Source organism: Haliotis asinina, chromosome 15, assembly GCF_037392515.1.
Source record: "Haliotis asinina isolate JCU_RB_2024 chromosome 15, JCU_Hal_asi_v2, whole genome shotgun sequence".
NCBI lineage: Eukaryota > Metazoa > Mollusca > Gastropoda > Lepetellida > Haliotidae > Haliotis > Haliotis asinina.
Window position 1 is genome coordinate 32,196,991 of NC_090294.1, and position 27,948 is coordinate 32,224,938.

The 27,948-nt window shown below is 37.0% G+C and overlaps 1 protein-coding gene across 1 annotated transcript in view; it reads left to right on the forward strand.

Moving 5' to 3' along the window:
* The window catches only part of LOC137265618 (prominin-1-like), a 298,050-nt gene that overhangs the window by 94,277 nt on the left and 175,825 nt on the right, over nucleotides 1-27,948 (forward strand). Inside the window, exons 2-10 of the mRNA XM_067801049.1 lie at nucleotides 1,073-1,391; nucleotides 3,408-3,460; nucleotides 4,088-4,293; nucleotides 16,345-16,465; nucleotides 16,826-16,892; nucleotides 18,686-18,781; nucleotides 20,849-21,036; nucleotides 22,017-22,091; nucleotides 23,350-23,413. Of these exons, the coding sequence (XP_067657150.1) occupies nucleotides 1,118-1,391; nucleotides 3,408-3,460; nucleotides 4,088-4,293; nucleotides 16,345-16,465; nucleotides 16,826-16,892; nucleotides 18,686-18,781; nucleotides 20,849-21,036; nucleotides 22,017-22,091; nucleotides 23,350-23,413 (1,144 nt within the window). The 5' untranslated portion in view covers nucleotides 1,073-1,117. The remainder of the gene's footprint in view (nucleotides 1-1,072; nucleotides 1,392-3,407; nucleotides 3,461-4,087; nucleotides 4,294-16,344; nucleotides 16,466-16,825; nucleotides 16,893-18,685; nucleotides 18,782-20,848; nucleotides 21,037-22,016; nucleotides 22,092-23,349; nucleotides 23,414-27,948) is intronic.

A 27,948-nucleotide genomic window follows, 5' to 3' on the forward strand; every position in this document is an offset into this window, starting at 1 on the left:
ACTTTGTCACTTACTTGTTATGTTCTGTAATGTCCTCATTAAAAGACATGTTGAGAAATGTTTGTAATGCCATATCATCTTAGGGACGGTGGGGTAACTTAGTGGTAAAGCGTTCGATTGTCACGCCGAAGACCTGGGTTCGATGGGTACAATGTGTGAAACCCATTTTCTGGTGTCCCCAGCCGTGATATTGCTGGAATATTGCTAAAAGCAGCATAAAACTAAAACTCACTCACTCACTCCATATCATCATAACACACTGTTCCATGGTAAGTTAGTCTCATTAATGCCAACAATAAATTCTGTTCTTTTATAGAGGATATCACTGTTCCTCATAGAAATATATCACTGTATTTCTTGTAAGAAGTATGCTGTACATCTGTTCCAGTCAAGAGATCTCTTTAAAGTGTACTATATATTTTGTTGCGCATCACATAAAGTGAGTATTTAGTTAATACATTGTTCGGAAGATCATGACTTGCGGTGCAGCATCTGGTGAAGATGAATTCCATTTCCTTCTTTTGTGTCCTTATTTAAGACATTTAGAGAACTTATGGCTCTTAACTCAACTGTTCTTGAATTTACTTGTAATGTCACCAAAGTATGTGTCACAATAATACTGTAAAGTTTCTTTAAGTTACACACTCCTGACAATATGGCCTGAATCGCTTGCTAAAATATTACAGTTAAGAGGCATGACAATAGCAGAATATCTTGGGAAATACTACAATGTCTGACAAGAGAGACATTTAATCCTTCTTTATTGTGGTGATCATTTGTTTGAAAGCTTTCAGTGTTGTCTGTGCATCATGACACTGACTTTAACATAACACACCTTGTGGCAATGTAATTGTGTTGTGTTATGTTGTTACGTTATGAAGTTGTTTCTGGGACAATTAATAGTGGTTTAGATGATAAAAATTTTGAAGACACATTTCACATCTGTTAATAAAAACAAACAGTGATGTCATCTGGAAGCAGAATGTCACATGAGCTCTAATTCATTATGTGATCAATAACCTTGAAGTCCCTGTAAGCTACAGAGCCTCAAAGATGTATTGAATTGTTTCAGGATGAATTGCAGTTGGAATAGCTGTGAAAGATAGCAGTTACCAGCATGATGAAAACAAAACACAAATTGTATGTGGTGCTATTAACGTATGCATCACTTTTGACATCAGCTGCCAGTCAGGACCCAGTCCTTACAAATGTCCAATCTCCTGACTCGGTTGGAAACTCTGTTGATGACTATGGCAATATAACATGGGCTGACATTCCACAAGGAGAACCATACAAGGCTAATGCTGAATACAGTGATGGAGGAATGGGACCTCTGTTTGACTTTGCTCGGAGTTTTGTCAACACGTGTCTTCAAAAGGGATTTCCATACGGTAAGTTTAGTTTTGATTTGGAGAAGAATATTCATTATAATTTGTGACAAAATTGGCTTACTGAAAACCATGCATTGTTCCATTTGGCAGTTGAGAGTTCCATGTCACTGCTAGATGATTTACTAGGTTTGCTTAGACTATGGAGGTCTTGAATTTGGCAAATATTGTTATTTGTCACTCACTGAATTAATAAGAGTGTTCAGTTTAATGCTTACCTTTGGGCAAATTCAAGCAATATCAGTATGAGGTGGGGAGATGCTATGGACTTTACACATTGTGGGAAATTAAGTAATGAGTGATGTGACATTGTAAAAGATTAATCTGTAACTCAAAAGCTAGTTATGTACAGTAGTGTACAAGTAGCACCATTCTGTCAGTGAAAAAAAAGTAGAAAAGAATTCAAAGCCAGCTGTTTAACTTAAATGTGTGTTTTATATATAACAGCAGAGTCCAAGTCAAAAAGCTCTTAAAGGTTTTAAAATCTTCATTCAAGAATAAAGTTGGTGGATTGTAACAGCCACAGTCATAACATAAGTTCTGTTCAGTTTGGCCTGAACCCAGCTATGAGTTGTAACACAAATTCAGCCATCTAACCCACTCGGCCACCACAACTTCCAGCAAAATAGAAGTCGAACAACTGGTAGTCTAGACTGCGGACTTTGTGTATCCCTCTGATAAGTGTAAATTGGCAGGGTTCAAACATCTGAAAGCCATTTAGTTAAAGTTGTCAAATGTAATGTATGTTTGAGATGACACTTTCTTAGTAAATTACAGATTCTAGTACTTTTGTGACTGAGCGGGCTAGACAGTTGACTTTGTGTGCTGGCGATTAGGTGCCTAAATCTGAGGATGTGGGTTTGAATCCTGGGTTTGATTAGAATGAGTACTTTGCTAGGAAAGTGGAATCCCAAATGTAACATTTGCTACTTTTGGCTACTTTCTAATTGGCATTGTGAAATCAAACCATGAGTTGCATTCTGAGATCTTGAAAACAAAGTGATTTTGTACATTATCACCATAGAACTATTGTCACTGAGTTGTCTATTGGGAGCTTCATGTTTTCTTTCCTGTTACCAATTTACCACTGAAACTTGATGTTTATCTTCTGTTATGTTTGGAGGATATATCAGTGTAATATCTCTAGTAATAAGGATCCCATTACATGAGGTATGATCCCAACCAGATCCCCAATTTTCCCTAGGTTGATGTTTATTTTTGGAAAGAAGTGAGGATTTACCACCTTACATATAGGCAATGGAAAGCCATTATCCACCAGGTGTTGTTGACAGTGACGAAGACCTGTGTTACTTATTTATATGATTAGTAATGTCATGTATTTTAACTGCTTCCATAGAATAGTAGGTATCTGAGTTCTCTTATTTTGGGGCAAAATAGAATCTAAAACTCTAGATCACTTCTTCATTTCTCGTCACAGCACAAGAATGTTATCACAGAATCAGTTATTGTTATGAACTGCTAAGACCTCACACCTCAGTAAAGTATCATTCATATGTGTGCTTTTCTGCAAATCTTTTGAGCAAAATTTTGAAAACATGTATCAACATTTCTCCCGAAAAGAGCACTACTCATGGCTTTAATCCATGATATTTTTTTATTACTTTTATCCCATATTAACAAGTTTTGATAACACTACCTCAAATCTTAGCAATATGATTTGTCCCTGTAACACATTTATTAGGTTGTAGGTGATAGTCGTCAAAAATATATTGTTCATCACAAAATATCCACAGTATCAAGAGGTTCATGTAACCATGATCCAGTTCATTTGAGTTCTAATTTTATCTTAAAATTTGCAGAGAACAGCAATACAGCATTTACACTGATGCTAAACAAATTACGGCATTGTCTGGTCCAGACTCGAGAATGTACAGACTGGTTCAATATAGGTGGAATATTGCTTGTGTTGGCTTTAAGCAACAAACAATGAGGAAAAGTATGTCAGGAATCATTCTTACTCAAAAATCAGAAAATTTAGTGGGTAATTCTGTTTTTCAGACCTGATTGAAAAGGTCATGAATGGACATTTTGAGATGTCAGAAGTACAAGGGGTGAGTATGTAATCCTGATCTTGATGTATGCTCTGTGTGTGTGTGTGTGTGTGTGTGGGGGGGGGGGGGGGAGTGTGTTTTCAGCTAGGTCTTAATGAAAATTAGATCACATTTGTTGTATAATGGCAAGCCTAATTGTGTTTTAAAAGTCATCGGTTTGTCTTGTTTTTAGATTTGGTGTTTTAGTTACTCTCAAAATGTCTCCCCGTTTAAAGATCTTTTCTTCTGAAATTGTCAGTCTATGGACTCTGAAGTTGTTCATCTTTTTTAGATTTTCATTTCCATTTTGATACAAAAAGTACCAGAGTGACAGTGCTGCTCTTTCAGGCTGTAGCATGAGTGAGTGAGTTTGGTTTAATGCCACTTTTAGCAATATTCCACAATATTCCACAATGTCACTGAAGGAGACGCCAGAAATAATCTTCACACATTGTACCTATGTGGGAAATCGCACCTGGGTCTTCAGCATGACGAAAGAATGCTTTAACCACTGGGCTACACCACCACCCCTTAGCATGAAATGGTAAAGTAAGGCTCAAGCCATATCATTTCTATGAAAGATATCACTCTCAATAAGGTTACTACAGTGAAGCCCATGTGCATATGTCTTTTATATTTTTTTAACAGGTGGCACTGGACTATTTAGGCTATGGGGCAGCCATTGTCGTTGGATTGCTGTTTATATTCATCTTCCCCATAATTGGTTGTTGCTTCTGCTGCTGTCGCTGCTGTGGCAACTGTGGAGGAAAACGGATCCAGAAAGATGACCCAAGTGCTTCGTGTAAGAGAAAGATTTTTGGCGTCATTCTTCTACTGATGGTGGTAATGACAAGGTCAGTTTACATAAGCATCTATAACAATGTCTTGTCATCATATCCCAGTTGTGTAGATCAATGTTCGTGCTGTTGTTCACTGGATTGTCTGGGCCAGACTCAATAATTTAGAGATTGATGTCCTATAGCTGGAATTACTGCTGAGTGTAGGGTTAAACAACCAACCAGCCAAACCAACCTCAGTTCATCAATCCAAGAACCATCAGTTGTAGGTGTGAAAGGTATTTTCCAATATCTTTTAAGCATTCAAACATGCCTTTTAGTGCCTTATTGCTATTACGCACCTAGTTTTCTTTGCAATGCAATAAAATATGATTCATTGGTTTTAGAGGTAATAGCATTGTGAAATATACGTGTTTATTGCAGTATGCATGTTTTGACATTGCTCTGAGCTCTTGACCATGCATGTAGAATTTCTTCAACTTACACGCAACCAAACACTGGATAGTACACAATAAAATGATCATAAATACATGCTTGCTTACAAGCGAGGTACATTGCAATGTACCCCACTGCCAATTGCAACTCATTCGGTACGTCATGATACTAATTTTCTGTCTCAAATAACATTGACATACAATATGATGTACACAAGTCATTGATGTTTTGCAAATGCAAATCGAAGGAAGGGAGACTTCTAAATCTGTTTTTCTTTTGAGCAAAATCTAGCAATGGCAACAATGTATATTGTACATGACAGGAACTAAAGCACATATTGCAGTAACTTCTACTGGTGATCTTTTAACGTGTGTAAAGGCTAAATGTAGATACTGAAATTAGTTTCATGAAAAAATATCTGAATGATACACAAAATATGCATCATAATAGTGAAAGTGTAATCGGAAGGATAGGGCGTTTGTGTTTTGCTAGTGTTCAACTGACCTTCACCTCAAAGAAATTGCCTAATATGTACAATAATTTTGACGTATGACATCACTACCAGTGACCAATTTCTTGCAAAATGGAGACTTCGCTGACAAGGGTACACTGGATTTTGCGAGGACTCCTCAATGATTCAGGGATTGTTTGTACATAAATGTGCAATGTAAGTACTCAGAATGATTCTGACTATCTGTGTATATGTTTTTTATCATTTTCATTGTAAACAAGAGGAGAAGCCAGAAATGCTGATAATTACTGTTTTCATTTAGCATGACTTTGCTTCAGTCATTGCGTCAATTGCATGTCGAAACATTTCCGGAAATGCTACAGTGTAAAATCAGAATTTTTCTTTGTTTACATTTCAGACAAGCACAAAGTTAAATTAAGCACTGGTGCATTATTCAAAGCAACAGTTGTCTTGATTACAGAGAATGATTCCTGCATTCAGGCAGTAACAACATTTGTTCAAATATGTTTGTTTGCTTAAAGCTATACTTTGATAGGTACTTACACAGAGTGTCTCTCTACCTTTTGGTCATTGAATTTTTTCAAGCACATCTGTGTGCATTTAGTAACTCAAAGTTAAATGTGTTATGCTTGTTTATATTTTGCATATTTTATGCAAATATGCAGCATATCTGGAGATATGTCTTGAGACATAACAGTGCATTATCACCATGTACAGATACCCTCTCTCTTTCCACTGTTTCCACTTCATGTACAGATACCCTCTCTCTTTTCACTGTTTCCACTTCATGTACAGACACCCTCTCTCTTTTCACTGTTTCCACTTCATGTACAGACACCCTCTCTCTTTTCACTGTTTCCACTTAGATAATTCGGACAGTACAACACCAAATAAGAGATCATCATACAAGCACATATCACAATCATGGTACATGTATGTGGGCACTGTACATCAATTCAGTTTTGCTAAAATATCAAACCATATTGCTTGTGAGAACACTAGGTGAAGTGGTGTTTATCAATAATTACTCTGTCACAACTCAAAAATACTTATGTTGAAATTATACAATACAAAGATAAAGTATGTTATAATTCAATTTCATAGTTTTGTACACGTCACACTGCGTTCTTCTTTAAAGAGCGTATGTCATATAGCTCTGGTTATTGCAGAATTCTGCTTCCTTATGAAGTGATGTGTGTTTATAGCTATGGTTACATGTGTTTGCTAACAGTTGTCACCTATGGTTAAAATAGATCACTCCTTGTGCTACTTTTATATTAGTTATAAGTTCCAGATCTAGAGGACTCCTCAGTGGAGTGTTCGGATCAACAATTGTAGACACAGTTTCCCTGTATTTACAAGCTTCATTAGTCTTAATGCTCACACATTCCTGTGAAAATGTGTTGGTATGGAAATCAAGCTAACAGACATGAAGCTACACACTGTCCAAAAAGTTTAGGTGTAGACAACCCATTCATTTGAATATTTGGAGTAATGTTTGTGTAAGACATGTCACTTTCCTTGTTCTGAATCATTATTGTAAATTTGACTGTCATATTTAAGGAAGGATAAATTGATACTCTTCCAGAAGTGTGATTTGCTCTACATGAAGACAACATGCTTATACAGCACAGTTTTATTCCAGTGGGTTTGCATATACAAGTGCACTCACTCAAGAATAAACTTTTAACAGAGGACCAAAATGTTCACATCAGTGTTCAAAACTAGTCAACTAAGTATCCATTAGAAAATGACAGAAATGGGAAAATGACCTGTGTAATGAAGAAATACATAAGGAATGTTGAAGCTCTGTTGAAATTTCTCGGGGTCTTTAAGGTAAATTCAATCATGATTTGAAACGAGCTTGTAGTGCTCATGAAATGTAACAGATAAAACCCACCTTGTGAAAAATATTATTAATGCAAAAAGTGTTCCAGAATTGCTTGAGTTTGATTATGAGAATACATGATTGGTTGCTTGGTAGTTAAGTCGCTGTGACCAATCTTAGATTATTTCAATTAATTGGACTACCTGTGATGTAGACACAGTGTTTCCTATGATCCATTGTGGTTTCCATTGATCCTATGTCATTATTGGGCAGTCAGCTCTGGGAGTGTTGACAAAACATTAGAAATGAAATATGAACACCGACAAGTTAGGTCATGCAAGTTAATTATTCCAGGTGGGAAGTGTTTACAATGATAAATAGTTTTTTCAACAGTATATAACAAAGCTATGTAAACTCTCTATCATATACACTAGCAATTGCAAGAATTACAACATTATGTATCAGTCACTGACTTTGTTGACTGTCTATCAACTTCAGCAAAGGTGGTGTGGAACTGTATGTGTTACAAACATGTTGTGAAATCAATTCTGTCATTTCGTGAAATAACTAATTATAAGAGGGTCAGCCATTTTACATCATTTTGTGTAACAACAATCAATATACTTCAATCATTACATGAAATTTCATTTCATCTCTATGTGGTAGTCAGGGGTTTGTGAGGTGTGGCTGCTTTGGATTAAGAAAGTGTCAACTAGGTGTGTCAAAGCATAGCTGAACAGTTTTAACAGTTAGTGACAATAAGTGATGTTGAAATTGTGATCCCTTTTTGTAGATAAGTTATTACGTGAAATTTCATGAAATGAATTTGAAGTATATTGACTGTTGTTACACAACATGATCTGAGGTAGCTGACCCTTTTAGTCATTTCATGAAATAAGTGATTTCACAATCTTACTGTAACATATATAATTTAAGGTGATATAAGTCTGTTGTATGGAGAAATTCATATTACACTCCTCTTTTGGAGTCCTATGCTAACTGCTTGGAATGAAGGCAACACGATGAACAATGTGTTGATGTTTGAAAGCATCAATCACATGCATCATTTCTTACAAGCATAAGTGTCTGATCATATTCACTTTCATCAGTTACAGATATGTAAAATATGGTAAACCTCAATTAGTCATCGATGTCCTTGTTATGTGGTGCTATGTAGTGCATGCACAGGCAAGCTGTAGCAAATAGGGTCGCGCAACAGAGGGAAATTTTAAAAAATGACAAGTCTTTCTATATGCGAGCGAAGCGAACAATGGTTGACAATGTGCTTCCCTCACTTTGGTTAGAAAAATACATCTAATATGAAAATAAAATATTGCTACTATGAAAGATAGACACCCATTTCCTCATAGGGTTTGGCTCTGAGATATCCAACCTTATATTTAATAGTTACAATACATTTAATTCAAGAGTTTAAGTGCCACCTGTGGCGTGTCATTGTTCTTTGCTTCCATTTCCTCCACCAGCTTCCAGTTTAACCAAAAACTTGAAAACTACTTTCTTAGTCTAAAGGAGAGGTGCAGTACAAATTTTGATTATTTTATTGTGATATTTTAATTTCAAAATTACAGCAATTTTAAAATGTAACCTTGAAAAATATTTTCAAATTTGGAAAGCTTCCTTCTCTAAAGGAGAGTTGCAGTGCAGAGTATGCAAGAGATTTTCAAGTTGTGACAATTTACTTGTAAAATTTAAAAAAACCAACCAATAGCTTGAAAATATTTGAATGGACTGTTTTCAAATTTTGGGTGGCCCTTCACATCCATAGAAGCAGTATGGTGTAAAGTTATATTTTGATTCTTTGTATATATTGAGAATTGTCACAAATTACATCTTTTATATTTGGGAAGAAGTCCCACACCAGATGTTTACAACCGTTTAAAGCATGTTGTTCAGATTAGGGTAATGGCTTCAGTGTTTATAGGAAAGGTGCTGTGCAGTGCTTGATACAGATCTGGTATATTTGTTAAGAACAACAATTATTTAATGTTTATTAATGTTGGGGTATTATTGAGCCTTAATCACATTTTCAGCTTTTTTCATTTCAGTCTATGTGCCCCTAACTAAGTTATCTGGAATAATTTCTCACTCCCTAAAATGCATGAAGATACCCATTTGGATGTATTGTATTGTACAGTGTATTGAAATACACTGGAAAAACTTGTAATAAAAAACATAGAAACGAAAACATAGAAAAAAAAACATAGAGCTGTCAACGCTTAAATGCTTTTGATGGTCAAAGGGAGGTGACAAGTAACCTACTCCTCTGAAGCGCCCATAAAATATAGCATAGTAATTCACAATAACATGGAGGTGGTCAAATCATGAGCACATATAAACATGACTCCAAGTTATACACAGATATCCTGAAACTCACAACTCTTATAACCTCAACATATTAATCTGTGTAACATTAGCCACTGTGGTACCATAGCATGTACGTAATGTTGGTAGAACACCTCAGAACTTTTCCATCGTCCTATAGTTTAAACAGTCTTAAGATCAACACCCATCTCTATTGCATGTGCTGCACCTGTTCGCTTTGTGTGTGGGTGTGGTGGGTGTTTTGTGTGTTAGTGAGCGGGGTTTAATGGATGCTGGGTATGATGACTTTGAGTTGGACGGGAGGGGGGATTGTTGATTTGTTGTGTTTGGGGGGTGGTGGGGCTGATTTGGGATGTGGTTGTGTTGGGGGGATTGGGGATGGTGGTGGATGGAGCGGGGAGGAGGGGGCGTTTGTTTGCTGGTTTGGGGTGGGGTTTAGGTTGGGGTTGGATAACAAGTTTGGTGGGCTTGGGGCAGGGGGACAGGTGGTTGGGATGGTTTGAGGATGGTTTAACGACCCGAATAGGGGAGATGGATGGGGACGGGGGGCAGGTTTGACGGTTTGGTTTGGTGGGGCGGGTTGGGACATGGTATGGGGAGAGTGAAGAGGTGGAGGTGTTGGAGAGTGATTATGAGGATAGTGATAGTAGTGAGTAATGTGGAGTGTAGCGGGGGGGGCAGGTTTGGGCAGATCCATGTGTTTGAGGTGCTTGTTTAGTTTAGAAAGTGAGGAAGGTAATTTGAGTGTTAGAGTTGGATGGTGTGGTCTGTTTTGTATTTATGGATTTGTAGTTTGGAATGGGTTGGCTTGGGGCTAATTCCTTTCAGTTGGTGCCAATGAATAATTACCGAGGTATATATATATATAAAACCTTGGTAATTATTCACTGGCACCAATTGAAAGGAATTAGCCCCAAGCCAACCCATTCCAAACTACAAATCCATAAATACAAAACAGACCAAAACAGTATGTACATGACGCCCCTGGTTTACAATAGATTAGCGAGGGAGGGTAGGGGGTGTACATAATGTTTGTTCAAGGTCTTTACGTGGAGCAGATGACCATAGGTGAAACCAGTCAATTATGCAGTGATGAGAAATTAGGATGTACAATAACTGTGATAGGATGTACAATAGCAGTGATATGATGTACAATAACAGTTAATCCACATCATCTTTAGACAAACACTGTTGTTTGATGAAGTCAGTTGATGGTCCATGCATTAGGAAGGAACACACTCTAGTCTTTATTCAGCTCAGGTTTTGTCCTTTTTATGTGGGGGGCTTCCATTAATTTCCATTTACGCCAGTTGCTGATTTTGACGGATAGGATTTCTATGTGCTCACCAGTTTATGGTGTGGTCAGGATTCTTAACTATGTGTTCGGAAAAAAATGATTTTACGTCTGATTTGTTGACAGACATTTTGTGCTGTTTGATCCTGGTGGCAATAGGTCTGCCAGTCTATCCAGTTTAAGTGTCACCACAGTTGCATTCCAGTTTGTAAACACATCCTGTTGGGTTGAGAGTGATGTTACAGCTGCCTTTGCTGTTGGCTTGTAACAGGGCTTTTATGGTCCTGCCGGATGAGAATGCGATGTTCCATGTGCTATTCTGAATGTGTTACACAAGAAGAGATTCTGGCCTAGCTGGGCCAGTTCTTCACCACCCCTATTTTTATATCAAAAGGGGGAGATTCTGGCCTAGTGAGGCTACTTCTTCCCCACCCTTGTTCTTATATCAAAGGAAGGAGATTCTGGCCTTACTAGGCCACTATTCCTCCACCCTTGTTCTTTTATCATATTAGGGGGAGACTCTGGCCTAGCTAGGCTACTTTTTCCCCACCCTTGTTCTTATATCGAAATGGGAGATTCTGGCCTGGCTAGGCCATTACAAACATCAAACTGACAGTAGTTTGGTACACCTTTTTGCCAAATAGTCCATTCTTGTCTCTGACTTGGGTGTAGTAATTTGAATGCTTACATGCTTTGGTTCTTTATCTGTCCAAACCATGTCACCAAAAGGATGTAAACGTTCGATTGCACATGTGATAAGCAAATAAGATGGGTAAATATACACAGGTTGCCTGCTCTCTTATCATTCTGCTCATCATCTAATGTTTATTGTATTTATGATTAAATGTAATGGAACATCATTCAAATACGCTTGTTTACTAATCCATAATCACTTATATGCTTCAAATATCCCTGAGCCATGTATACCCCTTATCAAACATTGTCTTTTCAATTTTGAATAAGATGCTATGGTGTAATTATAGGTGATAAAGCATTTGATCAATATAGATATTGTAATGGGTTGTCGTTGGGTTGATGTTTACATCTGCTTCTAACTGTTAAGATGATGTTGCCTACATGGATGCCATTTCTAAAACCAGGAAGGAATATGATTTTGAATGGATGTGGACTTTGAAGTAAAAACTGGATATTCAGCTAAAGTTTTGAATATAGCAATGATTTACAGATAAGCCAAGTGGGATTAAATGGGAATAAGTAAATTGTTATGAGATACAAAAATAAGTAAATGATAGTATAGAACAATAGTAATGATATGATATATAATAAAGTAAAGTACCTTTTGTAATCTTAAATTGTTTTTAATGACTTGGAATTAGTGAATTGTGTTAGGTCAAACATCATTATTTTCACCGGGGGTTGCATATATCTTAGTACTCATGGCACGGAGATACATACTGACAGAAAACTATTATCTTGTTAAGCTACATAACAATCAAGTTTACCCTTAATTGTTTTGTTTTGAATTTAAAGAAATCATCTATTTTTGCACTCTCTTATTCCTCAAATATATTTCTGAATATATTTTCCCCTTAATACAGTATAGGCAATCTCCAATGGCGTATGAAGATGAAGATAATCTGTACATTGTTAATGGAACTTGACATCTTATCAGTGTGTTCATTTGAACAGCAAGGTCTTGTTCTTGTTCCAGACATTTTCAAGATGAAAACAAAGTTGGGGAAGAAATAGCATAACTTAGCCAGAATCACCCCATTTTGATTCAACAATGTGGGAAAATAAGTAGCCTTTGAAGTTATAATAAGTAGCCCCCAGATACAAGGGTGGGGAAAGTTTACCCATGGAAGGTTTGGCCAGGGGAAAGTTTGGCCTGTTACACTTACACAGTCATTATACTCTGGAAAGCTATATACTGTTGGTGCTACGAGGGGAACAACTAATTGAATTGTGTATAAGACAATTTCTGTTGAAAATCTGAAAGTTCATTAGCAGTGTGATTGGAGCCAGAATGTAAGAATTTATGGCAGTGATGTAGAGGATCTGTAAGATGTAGAGTTTTATGTTTTGCTAACATTATCAAACAATTTATCTGTGCTATATATTTAAGAAATACAGTTTGCATTATACCCATGTATTGTGTAATACAGTAGACAAAAGTGTACTTAACTTGTTTGAGTGGCATTTTAGAAGTTGAAGTTGAGCTTGACAACGGTACAAGAATCTGCACCGAAACGTCGCTATCACGCAATAAAGAAGTTGTTATCCATACAATTTGTCCTAAAAGTGTACTTACACTATACCTAGGGTAAAGCAAACTGTATTATTTAAGATGCCAATATTAAATGATGATAAATGTAAGGCAGAAAAGAAATGAAAAAAGAAATGTGTTGGTGACCTAAATTTACAATCCTTGGTCACATGCTGTTCTGTGGATGTGTCTACACCCCCTACATTTCAGTGCAAATTACCAGAGAAACAAACATCTGTGATTAACATAAATGATATGGGTCAACATGATCATCACATTTTTTTTACCAAAGGAAGTTTAGAACAGTAAATCCAGATGAAGCTGACTAGTCATCAGACATTCCACAGGTGCATTGTGGTACATAGGCTTCATTAGCAAAGATGGCTGTGTCACTGATAAAGTTAAAGGACCACTAAACTCAATGTTTTGGTAATCTTTTTATCACTGCAGATGAAAGACTTTTGGTTAGTCATAACTGAAACACCATTTTTTTCTAAAAAAAACTTGTGGTTAATTAATACCAAGCGCTTTAAAGTTGCTAAAAAGCCGTCTGCTTCTCTCGCGCACGCAAACAAAACCGCAGGCAGGTTACGTAACTCTGTCCCCAGAGCCCCCTGCAGTGACGTCATAGAAGGAACGGTTTCCAGTTAAATGTATAGAAAATGTGTAGGAAGCTCGTCTTTTTGCTGATTTCTCGACGTCACCAAAGACATGCCGAATTGTTGTGTTGCCGTCAATTGTTCCTTGGGGTCGGGTGATGGTGTCACTATGCACAGATTTCCACCAGACTCTGTAGTTTGTACTTAAATTGGTTGTTAGTGTGTGCGAAGTGAGCTTTGTGGAAGCCTGTGGCATATACTAAATCGGATGGTTCGCCCCCTACCAATGGAGTTTAAGTTTCATCAAGTTTATAAAATTAAGACTGCTTACTACACATTGCTGACCAAAGGGATTTTGCATGGATATAACGCTTTCTTCCTCGGAAACGAGGTTGTGGTCGAAGTGACAATATTATCGTAAGTAATATTATATTGACCGATTCCAAGAGTGAAATTGTTATGTTATAAGCAATGTCATATAAAATCCGAATGTCCATCAATATAATACATATTTTACTACCAGTAGAAAGTAATTTTGATTTTGTAAGTCGGTGAAAACAAACTTAAATAGCATTCATCCTCAGACAGGGCGCTGCCATTTTTGAAAATCCTGAAGTCAGGGGCTAAAGTCCGTTAGAATTATTGAGATTATGATTTGTTCTCATCAAAAAGAAAATCAAAACTACTTTTTACTGGTAGTTAAAGATGCATTTGAATCATGGCCAAAAGGATTTTGCATGACACAACTTTTAACATAAGGACTTCTTCCAAGGAAGCAAGGTGGGGGTTGAAGTGACATTTATATTGCAAGCAATGTTATATTGACCTCCACATCACTTCCAAGAGTGAAATTGTTATAAGCAATGTCATGCAAAATCCTATTGTCCATCAATGAAATATATATTTTACTACCAGTAGAAAGTAATTGTCCTTTTGTAAGTCGGTGAAAACAAACTTAAATAGCATTCATCCCAAGACAGGGCAGCGCCATTTTTGAAAATCGTGAAGTCAAATCCATTTGACTTAATGAGATTATGTATGGTTTGTTCTCATCACGTTACAAAATCAAAACTACGTAAATATGTATTTGAATCATTACCAAAAGGAGTTTGCATGACACAACCTGTAACATAACATAAGCAAGGTCGAGGTCGAAGTGAAAATACTGCACGATAAATTTCTTCACTTGCTAAATTTACTTGGTTTGTAATGTTCACTCACCAGTATGTAGACACTTGTCAATATACGTCTTTATACTTGGTCTCATAATCCTAATTACTTTATAATCATACTTGTATGCATTTTGAAACTTAATAAAAGAAGCGATCTGCGAATGTATAACAGGAATGTAATATGTAGAGATTTCATAGTTTTCCTATATGAATCATAATTTGCACGCACGCCCTAGTGTATGTCGTTGGCATCATTACACTTAACGAAGAAAACAATGATTCTGTTGAAAGCTACGACAACTTATTAAAAACAAAATGCAAATATTAAAGTTACAGGAGCAATGTCAGGCTATTACCTTTATCAAGGAATGTATCCATCAATATCCACAAAAGCAAGTGATATATAATTCATCTGCAGATTTCCCAAGTGATGTGTCTTTTAACAGTCTAATATACGAAAACGTGATGTATCGTTTCAGGTTTTTCACATGGCTGTATAGTTTCATTGGTTACCCAAGATAGTACACCTGGCAACTAATTGCATAATGTGCGTCATTCTTTTTAAAAAGTTATTTAGTCAGCCAATAATGAGCAATGAATGTATTGGCGGTTAATCCTTTGAAAGAAGGGTGTTGTTTTACATAGACACAGACACGACAGAGTGTATTCTGTATAGATTAGTAAATGTACATACATAAACTCTACCTTTTGACAAATCCCCCATTTAAATCCCCATAAAACTAATTAATCAATCAGCGTGTTATCGGTTAATCCTTTGATCGATCCAGACAAAAGAAATGCCAAATGGGGGCCTTTGTCGGGTAATCTAAGTGGCGTTACCCCTAGTTATACCTGTTATAAATTCATTAACTGAGTATCAAGTGAATGATGACAAATAACGAGTAGGTTTATACCACCTTAAACCTAGCGACACCAAGTGATTTTGACAGAATCGTCTATGAAAACAAGGGTTGTAACTCGAAAACTAGGCAAAGCAGGAGACAAAACTAAATGATAGTAGATTGTGAGAGCATAGAGCTTTCATTTTTCTCAACAGCTTTTGCGATTTCAGGTTTGTTCAAACCTGTAAACGAAATAGTTTAACCCCTGAAATGTAGATGAATACTGCACAGACCCTCATTTCTATACCCACTATTACATCACGGAGATGCGCCGCTCTGATTGGTTGAAATTTCGTTTGCGGATGAGAATTGTGCACTGTTGATAAAAAGTCGATTTAAGGTAATTAAAGATCGAAATGAACAGTTTTAATGACGGGGTTTCATTTATAACGATGTCAGCAAGTGATTTTGCATTTGTACCCTATTAGAGTATATGTGACCTTTAAACATAATATTTCCACAAATGATGTTAACCAAGTGACACAAGTGCAAACCAAATCAGGATTGTAGCAGTTTTTGCAAAGTACTCAGAAACGCCTCTAATTATTGGTTGTCCCATATTCAGTGATCACAATAGGTTTTGTACGTCATTTGTGTGTGCAGAAAAAAAATTATAAATATGTAGTCCAAATCTTTTGCGTGTGAAATTTTCAGTACAATCCTGAATCATGTTAAAATTTATTGTATGTCTATATGTTGCAGTTTAAAGGTACTTTTTAAAATTATGTAGATTAGAATCTATGCGTCCAAAACATGCGCAAAATATTTTTTGCATGGTAAGCATTTCTGGTAAGCAGTCAATCCTCCACTTATTTCCACTTTGTTTTTTGTTTCAGTGCTGGTATGGTGTGTGTATTTGTTTCCAATGATCGCATGACAACAGCACTTAGTAAGTTTGGTGATACAGCTGTAGACAACATTGATGATATTTCCACATTTCTTGACAACACAATTGAGGTAAGTGAAGTATTTCCAGCTCTGCAACCTATTCACTGCGCATGTGTTATGAGCGCACTGCAGCATTGCTGTTGTTTGAATTCTTTGAACTCTGATTTTACAGGCTTTTTTTTTCATCGCTGTTTCTTTCAACTTTATAGGTTAAATTAGCATATTTGATGATTCGTTTCGGTAAATGCATACCAAAAGGTATCAGAATCTGCAAAGTTGTGTTTTACGTTGCATGTGACCTTTAAGCATTGCCCTGTTCATCATTTTAACTGACATAATCATTGACAAATAGATTGGTTTGCGTAATAAAATAGTGCAGTGAATACACTTGCTTTATCTCATGATGACCATATTTCACATTTTTCAAAGCAAGTAAAGCATGTTGCGGGAGACAACTTCAACTTCACAAAACAAGCCATCTTCCGTGACTTAGACAGTAAGTGTGTCATTTTTATGTGATTTTTTTTTGTTTTAAAAAACTATGACATTTAATCAAGATTTAATGTGAGCATGTGTGTTTTCCTTTGTTAGCACTCTCTATATTTAAAATTCTGTCCATATTTGTCTTCACACAATAAAAATCACATATTTAGGAAAGAGGCCCTCTTCATTGCGAACCTTCTGTTAACATGAATGTTATCTTAACAGCATATGACCGTTTTCACACTGAATTACATGCCAATCACATTCTCCTCATAGCCCATCTTCCAAAAAATACTACTTTCGGCAGTTCATTTTGGTGAAGAACACAGATTATTGTGACAATATCTTCTTGAAAAGGATTAAGAAATACAATTCACTCTACCCTCATGTATACTGGGTAGTGTAACAAAGTACATTTTTTGCCCAGAACTATTGTAACCTTAAATCACTTAGATGCAAGAGTCCTCATATTTTAGGGGAAACAAAAATCAGGGAAAAAATGTACTTTATGACACTATACATGGGGTTAGAGGGAACTGTATTTTCACGGTTAAGATTGAAATGATATGTTTAAATACTTACCTGCATGCCCTTATGGCACACTTGATTTGTTTGTGAAAGTGCATTAAAGTATATTTTCACTGTTATTATATTTCATGATTTAAAGTGACATTTTGGACAATGACTAATTATAAAGTGTACAGGTAAGACAGTCAGCTAATTATCAATGTCTTTTCGAAGTTTGAGGTCAGTAAATATACAAAAATACATACCTAGCATCGTTTTATGACTCATGATTTATTAGTGAATGTTACAATCCAATTAGAGCTTGTATGTTTTCAGTTTAATGGACCATGAATTCATGGCACACCTGAAATTGAAATGGCACACTTAAATTATCACGAATGTGCACATGAGGCACATTTGAAAAAAACTTATTTTCAACTTTGCGATACTTTACTTTACCAATGATAAATATAAGGCGAAACACAAACAAAAATTGGTGTCAGTGACCTATACAGGCAATTTTTGCTCAGGGTGCCCCCAATGTTAAGACGCATGTTACCAGGAAAACAAATGATGAAGAGTTTGAAGATGCTTTAAACAATATATGCATTTGATGATCCCTGACAGTACAGTGAATCAAGACAAAGCCCGCCTGCCTGTTTAGCCACTCTCTACGCTTCCATCACATGCAATTTATCAAAAATTACTGAATACCTAATCATGGATGAGTAGCCAAACCTGTTGGTCTATGTACAGAGCTAAGGTCACGAATGAGTTAAGCAACGTCAAGCACAGAGTTCTTGGATGGGTGAACAGCAGCTTGACACCTGAGAGTTTCAGTCCTGGCCTGCAATGAAGCACATATGATACATGTGGTCTCACCTTAGACTAGTCAATTTGTTCAAAATTACCTCTGTTCACCCAGCAAAAACGGGTACCTAGAGGGATAAGTCGTGACTCAAAACCATCTGGTGCCAAACTGGTAGGTTGAGTTACGGCTTACTTAGAGTGGAGTTTGGCACTATATAAATGGACACATTATCATTATTTTTTTTTCCAGGAAAGTCCCACATAAATATTTTCCATAACACCTTGGATGATTGGAAAAAGACATCTTTCATACAAAATGACTTCTTTGGCACATCCACACTCCTGCAATCAAGAATCAACCTCAGCACCTTGTTTCAGTCAATTTTATTTTACATTTGAAGTACGTTCAAAAGAACACTTTGTTACCAAAGTGGATATCATGTAAAACCTGCAATAGCTTATGCTTCTGTATTCTCATTTTGAACACAGGTTTAGGATACCTTGTGGGTATACCAGTGCGACAGTCTCTTGGTGTCTCTGGAGGTGTCAATGCAGCTTTCAGTAGCGCCCTAGCTCTTCAAGGAGGTGAGTTCTTGAAAAGGAAAATAAGACATTTTAACTGTCTTGGAAATACCAGCAGATGTTCAGCTAAGAAGGAAAATGATAGCAAATCTTTATTTCAGCAGAGATTTCACTTAAAACAGTAAATTTTATTGGCTGATTCATCCAAAGAAAGACGTCATCAAAGATAAGGCCCAACTTAGCGACAGCACAACTTAACAATAGCTGAGGGTAAATACAATATGTTATTAGATCTTGTTCTTAGCTTAGAAGATGTATTTGTGTGTGCGTGCCGAGATTAAGAGAGAGAGAGATAGACATGCATGTAACACAGATTAACACAGGTCTATTGCTGGTATGTTGACAATAGAGGTGAGGGAGAATTACAAAGAACTGGAAGTGAGTGACTGAGTTTAGTTGTACACCGCACTGAGCATTATCGGAGATATATAGTTGGGGTCTGTAAATAATCGTGTCTGGACCAGACAATCCAGTGATCAACAGTATTAGCATTCATCTGCACAATTTGGAACTGTTGACATGGGTCAACCAAGCTAGCGAGGCTGACTTACCTGATCCTGTTAGTTGCCTCTTACTACAAGCATGGGTTACTGAAAATCAATATTCTAACCCAGATCGTCATGGATAGGTCATTTTAAGGGTTTGTGGTACATGGTTTGTATAAAGATTTCCTAAATGGATGGATTTCCGCAGTGATAATTTAAGATAAATATTATTGTTACATTCTGCTGAATTTCTCTAAGATAGTGAAATTTCATTTATATTTTTTTCTTTTCAATATTTATTTCAGTTCATAATAGTTATTTACTGAAGAGGATCCTTCTGGGAGATTAGATTCAATTTTCATTGCAATAATGGCACCAAGAAATAACCAAAACACCTATATAAATAAAAGGACCAGGTGGTCATAATAAGTATGTTGATTTTGGCTAAGCAATAAGTCTTCAACAAAAAACACAATTAAGACTATTTTGGACAATAATTGAGTAGTCATTCCTTCTTTGCATAATTACCGATGTCAAATACAACTTTGCAACCATGTAGCTATAAATCATATTGTATTATCAATGTTCAAACGCTCACTAAAGTAAACTTACCTCCACCAGAAGCAGGGTCAGATCAAATGCCAGTCAATTCAGTTGTGACTCAATTACTCTGTAAGGTGTGATAAAAGGTGTCCAAAGAAGCGCACGTAAAATATTGCTTAGTAGAGCTTGCCTCTGTTCGGTTTGAAGTTTTGAAGCTGCATAAAAAAGTTATGTCAACCATGTGGTAATATTTTCATTTTTTAGGCTTTTGTTGTAAAAGATCTGTAATTCAAACAGTCAACACATAACAAATAACTTTTTTTCTGCCATTCCAACACAAAAACACAAATTGGAAATTTAAGACTTTTTATTCATTGGTTCACCTTTCTGTCAGCATCACTTAGTCTGTGATCAGCCATGTGATTCCCAAATATTACAGTCTTCTTTAGCGGCAGGGGACATTACCACATTAGTGGCAAACACTTGTGATGCATGTACTGTATGGCAGTGTTGTGAGTGATGTGTCTCCTAAACCTGGGGTTATGATTCATGTATTGTATGGCAGTGTAATGAGTGCAATGTCTTTTGAACCAGGGTGAGTGAGTGAGTGAGTTTAGTTTTACGCCGCACTCAGCAATATTCCAGCCATATGGCGGCGGTTTTGAACCAGGGATTATGACTGACATACTGTGTGGCATTGTTGTAAGTGTAGTGTCCGGAATCTGGGGTTATAATTCATGTACTGTATGGCAGTGTTCTGAGTGCAGTGTCCTGAATATGGGGTTATGATTCATGTATTGTATGGCAGCATTGCGACTGCAGTGTCTCCTGAACCTAGGGTTATGATTCACGTACTGTGTGGCATTTTTGTGAGTGCAGTGTCCAGAATCAGGAATCCTCTGGAAAACACTATGGAACATCAGCACAAGTTCCCTGAACTATACATATACAACTGATATTGTTCAAAACAAAGACATTAAGAATGTCATAACATGCACATTTTCTATTAATAAGTGAGATGCATTTATGGCCATTGTTTCAGATCTGGACAATGCCATTGCTGAGTTAAACACGGTTTTTAACCAAATTCAGTATTTGAATGGCAGTGCACTACAACTAAAGAGTGATCTTGCAGCAGTGAAAAATCAAATAGACACAGCCTGTGGTGGTTCCTCCTGTCCTGGTGCTCCAGATACATCTGGCCTAAGCTTGGGTTTTGATGAAAATCAGGTAAGACTCATTTCCAGGTCACCTTTCTCATGTTGTCACTTGTCTGCTATTATCATCATTGTCTTTGTACTGTTGACATTTTCAAGTTTTAAAATGATGGTTCAGATTTTGTTATGGGTGATCTGAACATATCAAGAACTATCAGGTTCAGAGATTGAGCTTCCAATCTACAGTGGTGCTAGTTTTGACAATCTCTCAGATGGAGATAGTCAAGGTGCCTATTTCTTTCTCCAATCACAAAGGGAAGGTGATGCTGATCGATCTGTCGGAACACAATAAAAGTCAGACAGGTGGTCCACAGCACCACTGTAGCCGAGACTTTAGTTAAGGCAATATTTTAGACTTGTCTGTGTTATATTTTGCTGGTTCTGAGGGGATTTTTTATACCTTCTGTCAAGGCACATTATTAAACATAACATAGTCAATACATAGTTGCATCAGTCTTTTTATCCCCCCTGCATGTAAGAGACTTAGTCTCAGAAGAGAGGGATGGGCTTGTTTCCGGAGCATAACATGAAAACTTCTTAATATCTTTCTGCAAAGCTTGGCAGATATGTGAGGTAGACGCCAGAGTGGTGCCTTTTGCTATTTCCAGAATTTTGGCATTTTTATGTCATCTTTTGATGATGCTTGCTATTTGATTGTAAAACATTTAATGTATTGTTCAGCTGATAAAAAAAGTAATTAAGAAGGGGTTTAAGTAATTAGAATCATGTCCAGTCAGTGCTCTGGAATCAGTGGGGCAACTGTGACTACAAGTTCTTGAATGACTATACTACATGCAGCTAGATGAGCCCCTTTGGACTGAAGGCTTTACAGAACCTAATGCCTTAAAATAAGTGAATGCTTAACTTACCGAGTCTCCAAATGGATTAAGAAACCCACCGAAAACAAATCCATTTTCGTGCATTCACATTTTCTCACACTTACCCAAATTAAGTTGATGTGCTATATATGATGCAAAGCATTATTTCTATCAGCTTCCAGACCTACAGACTGACAAATCTCAACTGGATTCAGTCAAGACGCAGAATCTGACAAAGACAATACTAGAGGTGAATATTAATGTTTAACGTATATCTACTTGATATGTTGTTGTCATCTATTAGGCGAATGTCTCTGCTATGATGATCACTTGAATAAGCAAGGTTGTGCACTGAGCCATAAACACACTGGCAAAGTTCAGACAATGATATGAGAGGGATTTGGCTTGTTTTCATTAGAAGCAAAATACAGAAAAAACAATAGTTCATTTTCTTTTAATAGAGCAAACAATATCAGACATAATGACTACCAGGTCACATCTTTTCTGGCTACCTAATGAACTATTGACCTTTTTATACAAATGTTGAGTTCCTAAATCTATGCATCGCTGTTTAAACAATCTTAAAGGATATTTCATATAACCGCAAAAATCTTTTGGACTTTGAATATTTGTAAGTGGGTTGGTTCGAGAGTAACCTGGTTTGTAATAACCCATTATGTAATAAAATCGTCCAAGTGCAAAATATAGTTATTACATAGTGGGTTGCCACAATGCTTGCAATAAGCGGAAACTATGCTTGTCATAAGAGGTGACTAACGGGATAAGGTGGTCAGGCACACTAACTTGGTTGACACATGTATTGGTTCCCAGTTGTGCAGATCGATGCTCATGATCACTGGATTGTCTGGTCCACACTCGATTAGTTACAGACTGCTGCCTCATTGCTGGAATATTGCTGAGTGTGGTGTAAAACTGAACTCACTCACTCACAAAATCGTGATGGCAGACTGATTGACATGCATTTGTCAGCATATGACACGATGTGTGATGCCCATTCCTGGTGTACCATATTGCTGGAATATTGCTCAAAGGAAGAGTAAAACTTAACTCACTCTCTCAGTCTGAATGTGTCTCGCATGCTTTTCATGCATGTTGATTGGGGTATTGTAATGAAAACTGTATGGCCTTCTATGGACTGGTGGTGATAAGTAGGCTCTAAATAAACAGTGTGGATGTTTTGAATGAATTGTGTACACATCATAAAACTGAGCTTGTGTAACCAGAAGTGCCTTTAGGACAGTCTCATAATTTTGTGTTGGGAAATCTTGTGAACACATACACAAAGTCATATGATTACTCTTGCAGTTGAATCCAAGCACACAGGGCAATTCTAAACGGGAAACCTTATCATAAGTGTACAATAATTGCCGCAATCACAAAACTGCAAAATTGCATGGCTTGGATTAATGCTGGACAATTTCAGTTGACTTAAGTAATGCAGTTTTAAAATCAGTAATCCTAAGTTCTGACACATTTATTCATTTCAGGCAAAAGGTGAATTTGATTCTGTTCCTGAGCGTGTACAAAATGAAACTGCCTCTACAGTTGAAAGTAAGTTATTTTAGAAACAGCTGTTGCTGATGGCCTGTGACAACAGCATCCATGTTAAATAAACTATTTATTGTTATTATTTGATGTCCCCAAAGAGTTAACTGATACTTATGATGCAAATCTTTGGACTGTCTGGTTTGTACTCCAGACTGTTGTTACGTGTGTGTTACCAGATCAATCCTGTTCTGTAACAGGTACGGCGCTTACCTTTGTATGTGTCTGGCTGGATGACTAGATGTATGGTTAACCAAGTCTTCAGAGATATATGCATTATGAATAAATGTCTTGAAAAGAAAAGTGAAGTGATTGCAGCTTTAAACAGCAAAGCATGCATTTAGGAACAAGAACAAAAGATAACTTTCCACACACTGTTTTCACTTACAACTTTTTGACATAGAAATTCCTGGAGCACAAACAGTGGTCTATTCTTTGTAAGCCTGTGACTCCTACTAACTGTTTTTTAACAAAAAAAACCCACAAACAAACAATCACTGTAGAAGTATGTACTATACTGTGGTTGATGTGTCACAAAATTCTTCAAATTAAAGGTGAAAACAGAGCTTTCTGGTTTCAATTTTAATAGATTCCCAAAAGATGATACTTCAGACTTTGAAATTCAAGGCAAACTCTCCTCTACTTTTTGTTTACTGTAAATCATGAAATTAGTGCATCATGGATTTAATGCAAGCTCTAGAATCTGCGTTGATAAAATGTGACACCCTGAATCGTTGATACTTAATTTCTTTTCACACTTGTTATTTACCAAATAACATGAATAGAGCTTGTTAGGCAATTAATGGAAACAAGCTGATGATGTTTTGATTTCAATGCCATACTTGAGTATGTGATTGCTTGCTACTGTTTGCCTTATGACAACATTTGGAAATGTAATCTCACCTTTAAAAACTTCAAAGCTGAGCAAACATCGCAAAATGATCCTCCATGGTTGGAGAATGTCTGGTCTGGCTGATGTGCTTGAGTGACTTTAAACAATAACCACTGGTTGTAGCCAGTGATAATTGCATGTGACTTGAAATACCTTTAATGAGGAAGTGACCTGTATTGGTGTAATGTGTAGTGTCAACAGTTCCACTATTGTTACATACTAGTAATGTGCTGATGAATAGATTCAGTGGATATCAATTAGTGTCAAGGAAATCGGTGCTCATTCTTCAATTAATATTATGAAAGATGTCTACATTGTCTTTGCATTCTGTATCATTATGATGGTCTCAATAGTAGGTATGGTTAGACTGAAATGCGTCATTATAGTAATGCAAGAAGAGAGCAGATGCATTATTTGCATTAATAAAATGCTCACTGTAATTTCATGATTTACAGTATGCAGTATAATGATTTCAGACTTTTTTGTGCTCAAGGTTACTACTCTGGTATTTATGATTAGTCATTTGATATTTAGTTGAAGATATATTATCAACCTCTATGATCCACCAGGTGTACTTAAGGTCACATGCAACCAAAAAATCAAACATAATTAAAACACATTTATCACTTATTCATGACATATAATATACATTGCTGCTTTTAAAAAAACAAATAAACAAAATTATAAGCGTACAATTGCGATTCAAAAGTGCAATATTTTGTACTTGGGGCTACTTCCCCCGAAATGAAGTCCTCGGGAGACCGAACCAAGTCATAGCGGATGGATGTGCACTCAAGTGTAACGACGGCTTCCGATTGGTCGTTTCATTTGCTGATATGCTGAGGGTTCATTGTGTGTACAGAGAGATTATCTGTTTGATGGGCATTTTAGAAGTATAGCCATGCAGGCACAAGAAAGTAAGATTCTTTATGGATAACAACTTCTTTTTGTGTACTTGATGCATCGTTTCAGTGTGGATTCATATACTGTTGTCAAACAAAATCATATACACTAAAAGAAGTCGTTATCCAGGAAGAATGTATATAGAGATGTTGGGTTTGGAAAATACTGATTTTGCGCTCGATCCAGTCAAAAATCATGTCAGTAGAGGTGGTAAACTACTGCGTGACTGGAATCTGTCATTCGTCCAAGTACAAAGCAGGACTTGAAACTGACAAGAGTTTGCACCAGTTTCCGTCAGATCCACTCATCCGAAAAAAATGAATGTAGTTTGTTTGCAACCCACAGACATAAAAACATGTCATGTGTATCACACGTGCCTAATTACATAATGTGGCAGACACGGGACTCGGGTGCACGAGTCATAAATCAACTTATTTTCTTTATGTCGTATAGTCTGATAGGTGTCAAGTTCAAATTGCACGTGGTCAATGATTGAAGCTGTGTATTGCATGTTGTTTTTAGCAGACAGGCAGACAGACATATAGGTGTGAACAAACCAGACACTGAGCTTTCTCTGTGACAGAGGCTGCTTACCACAATCAACAAGTTGTTTTACATAACGAGTAGATTATTTACTTGTTTGTGTACACAACCAAGATTAGACTACTGCTCACGACCTCAGACGCTGGGCATGTTTCAAGCTCCGCGAACCTAGTCACTGCGCATGCGTTATGGACGCAGCACAGCACAGTTGTTGAAACCAGTTTTCCCCCCAGCGCTCTGGGGGGAATTTAGTGAAACGTTTGAACTCCGAAGCGTTTTTTTTTCAACTTTATATGTTGAATTGGCGTTTTTTATGATTTGTTTCAGTAAGTGCATACCGAAAGGTACCAGAATCTGCAAAGTTGTGTTTTACGTTGCATGTGACCTTTAAAGTTTGCAAAGGATCACATATTCAAGTCAGTATGAACTTATAACATGAATTCATATTGGCCACACTGCCGCATAAAAAGTGTGGAAAAGCCACACTCCAATGCAGCGATGATATAACATCACTGCCACAGGCCAATTTGCATATCCGTGACCGGACTTTTCCGGACTGTTTGTAAACAAATGCACACATTCATTAATATGCTGAGACTGGCATGAGGCAAGCGATTCGACGAGGTTTTCATAATGTTTTACACTGTTACATAAATATTTTTCTATTTCTGCATCAGTAAGGTTTGACAATACATATTTACATTTCAAACCAGCTGTATGTTTTGCTATCGATTAGGCTTCGATGACAGCACATGGAGCCGTACAACCCATGTAAACAAAGGATCGCTACGCAAATCAAAATAGTGTTACAAGTTTAGGATAATTTCACAGTGAAACTGAACCATCTTAACAAAGATGTTTATTTAGATGTGTAGACTCATAAAAAATAAAACAGTTTTGTACATTATATTGACTGAACTGTGTGAGATGTGACGAATCGTCACATCTTTCTGGCCTGTGGCAGAGTTACTATGCTGGCTCGCCGCATGGAACTCTGGGTATAAGAGTCTGGAAAAGCATGCTGTGACAGACACCATATGCATGTGATGCAAGATAACTGTTGTTTTCTCTGTCAACATGTGGCATACGAATGACTGGGAACTACTGTATACTGGGAAATGTTTTTGGATTTTCAAGGTTAGTAATGCAACCTCAAGAATATTAAGAATGAGGACTATGATTTATGGATATACAACTTCTTTTATTCAGTGAGTGTGACGTTTCGACATAGATACTAATGTCAAGCAAATGGTACAGGGTAATGATTTTGTGGACGAATATATACATGAATTGTTGTTACAATGAATGAGAAGACGATGAGTTGTTTATACAATTAATGGGGTTGATGTACACAAGCTGATGGGAAGTTAATAAAGAGTAGGGTATAGGAGATTGGAAGCAAGTAGAGTGTTGTTATAACAAAGTAGATGGAAGTACAGAATTATTATATCAAGTGATGATATGCAAGTGGGATTTGGTTGCCGTCATCTCTGTTGATCGCTGGTTCAATCTTCATGATGTATAGTGCCTCTAGTAGCTTGTGGATTTTGTAGTCTGATTGGTTCTTTTCTAAGATTTTGATGTTCTTCCATTTGATGGAGTGGTTTGGGTGGTCGGCAATGGCTGGGATGGCAGGAGGAGAAGTGGATGTATTGGTTGGTGTGGGTCGGCTTGCAAGCAACAGGCAGTCCCACGGCATTCCAGAAGCTAGAACCAGCAGGTCTAGTGAACCAAATTGAATGTGACTGTGGCGACACCTATCTGGTGAAACCTCCAGACCCCTCATCCATAGACTCAAGGAACACCAGACATCAGTTAGTGAACAGGACTCCAAATCAAATCATAATTTCAATATTTTGTGTGGGTGATGCCTCCACAAGAAAGACTTTGATATTATGCATTGAATTGTCCGGTACCCCTTGTGCGACACTGGTCATGTTTTCAAATTCAAGCACCAACTGTAAACACGGTCTGGTTGATTCACTAACAAATGACCCGCTTTATTCGGGATGAGGCTCATGGGGACACTCTTTTGTTGCATGGGGACATATGCCGTCATGAGAATACCATTATTTAGGACTTTCATTAGATAATGCTCCTTCGACTGCACAAACACCCTGGGAGAAACAAGGGTAATATTGAGTAACCAGCTGATTTAGGGTGAGATCAACATCCATTGGTTATCATCAATGAGGTGGTACAG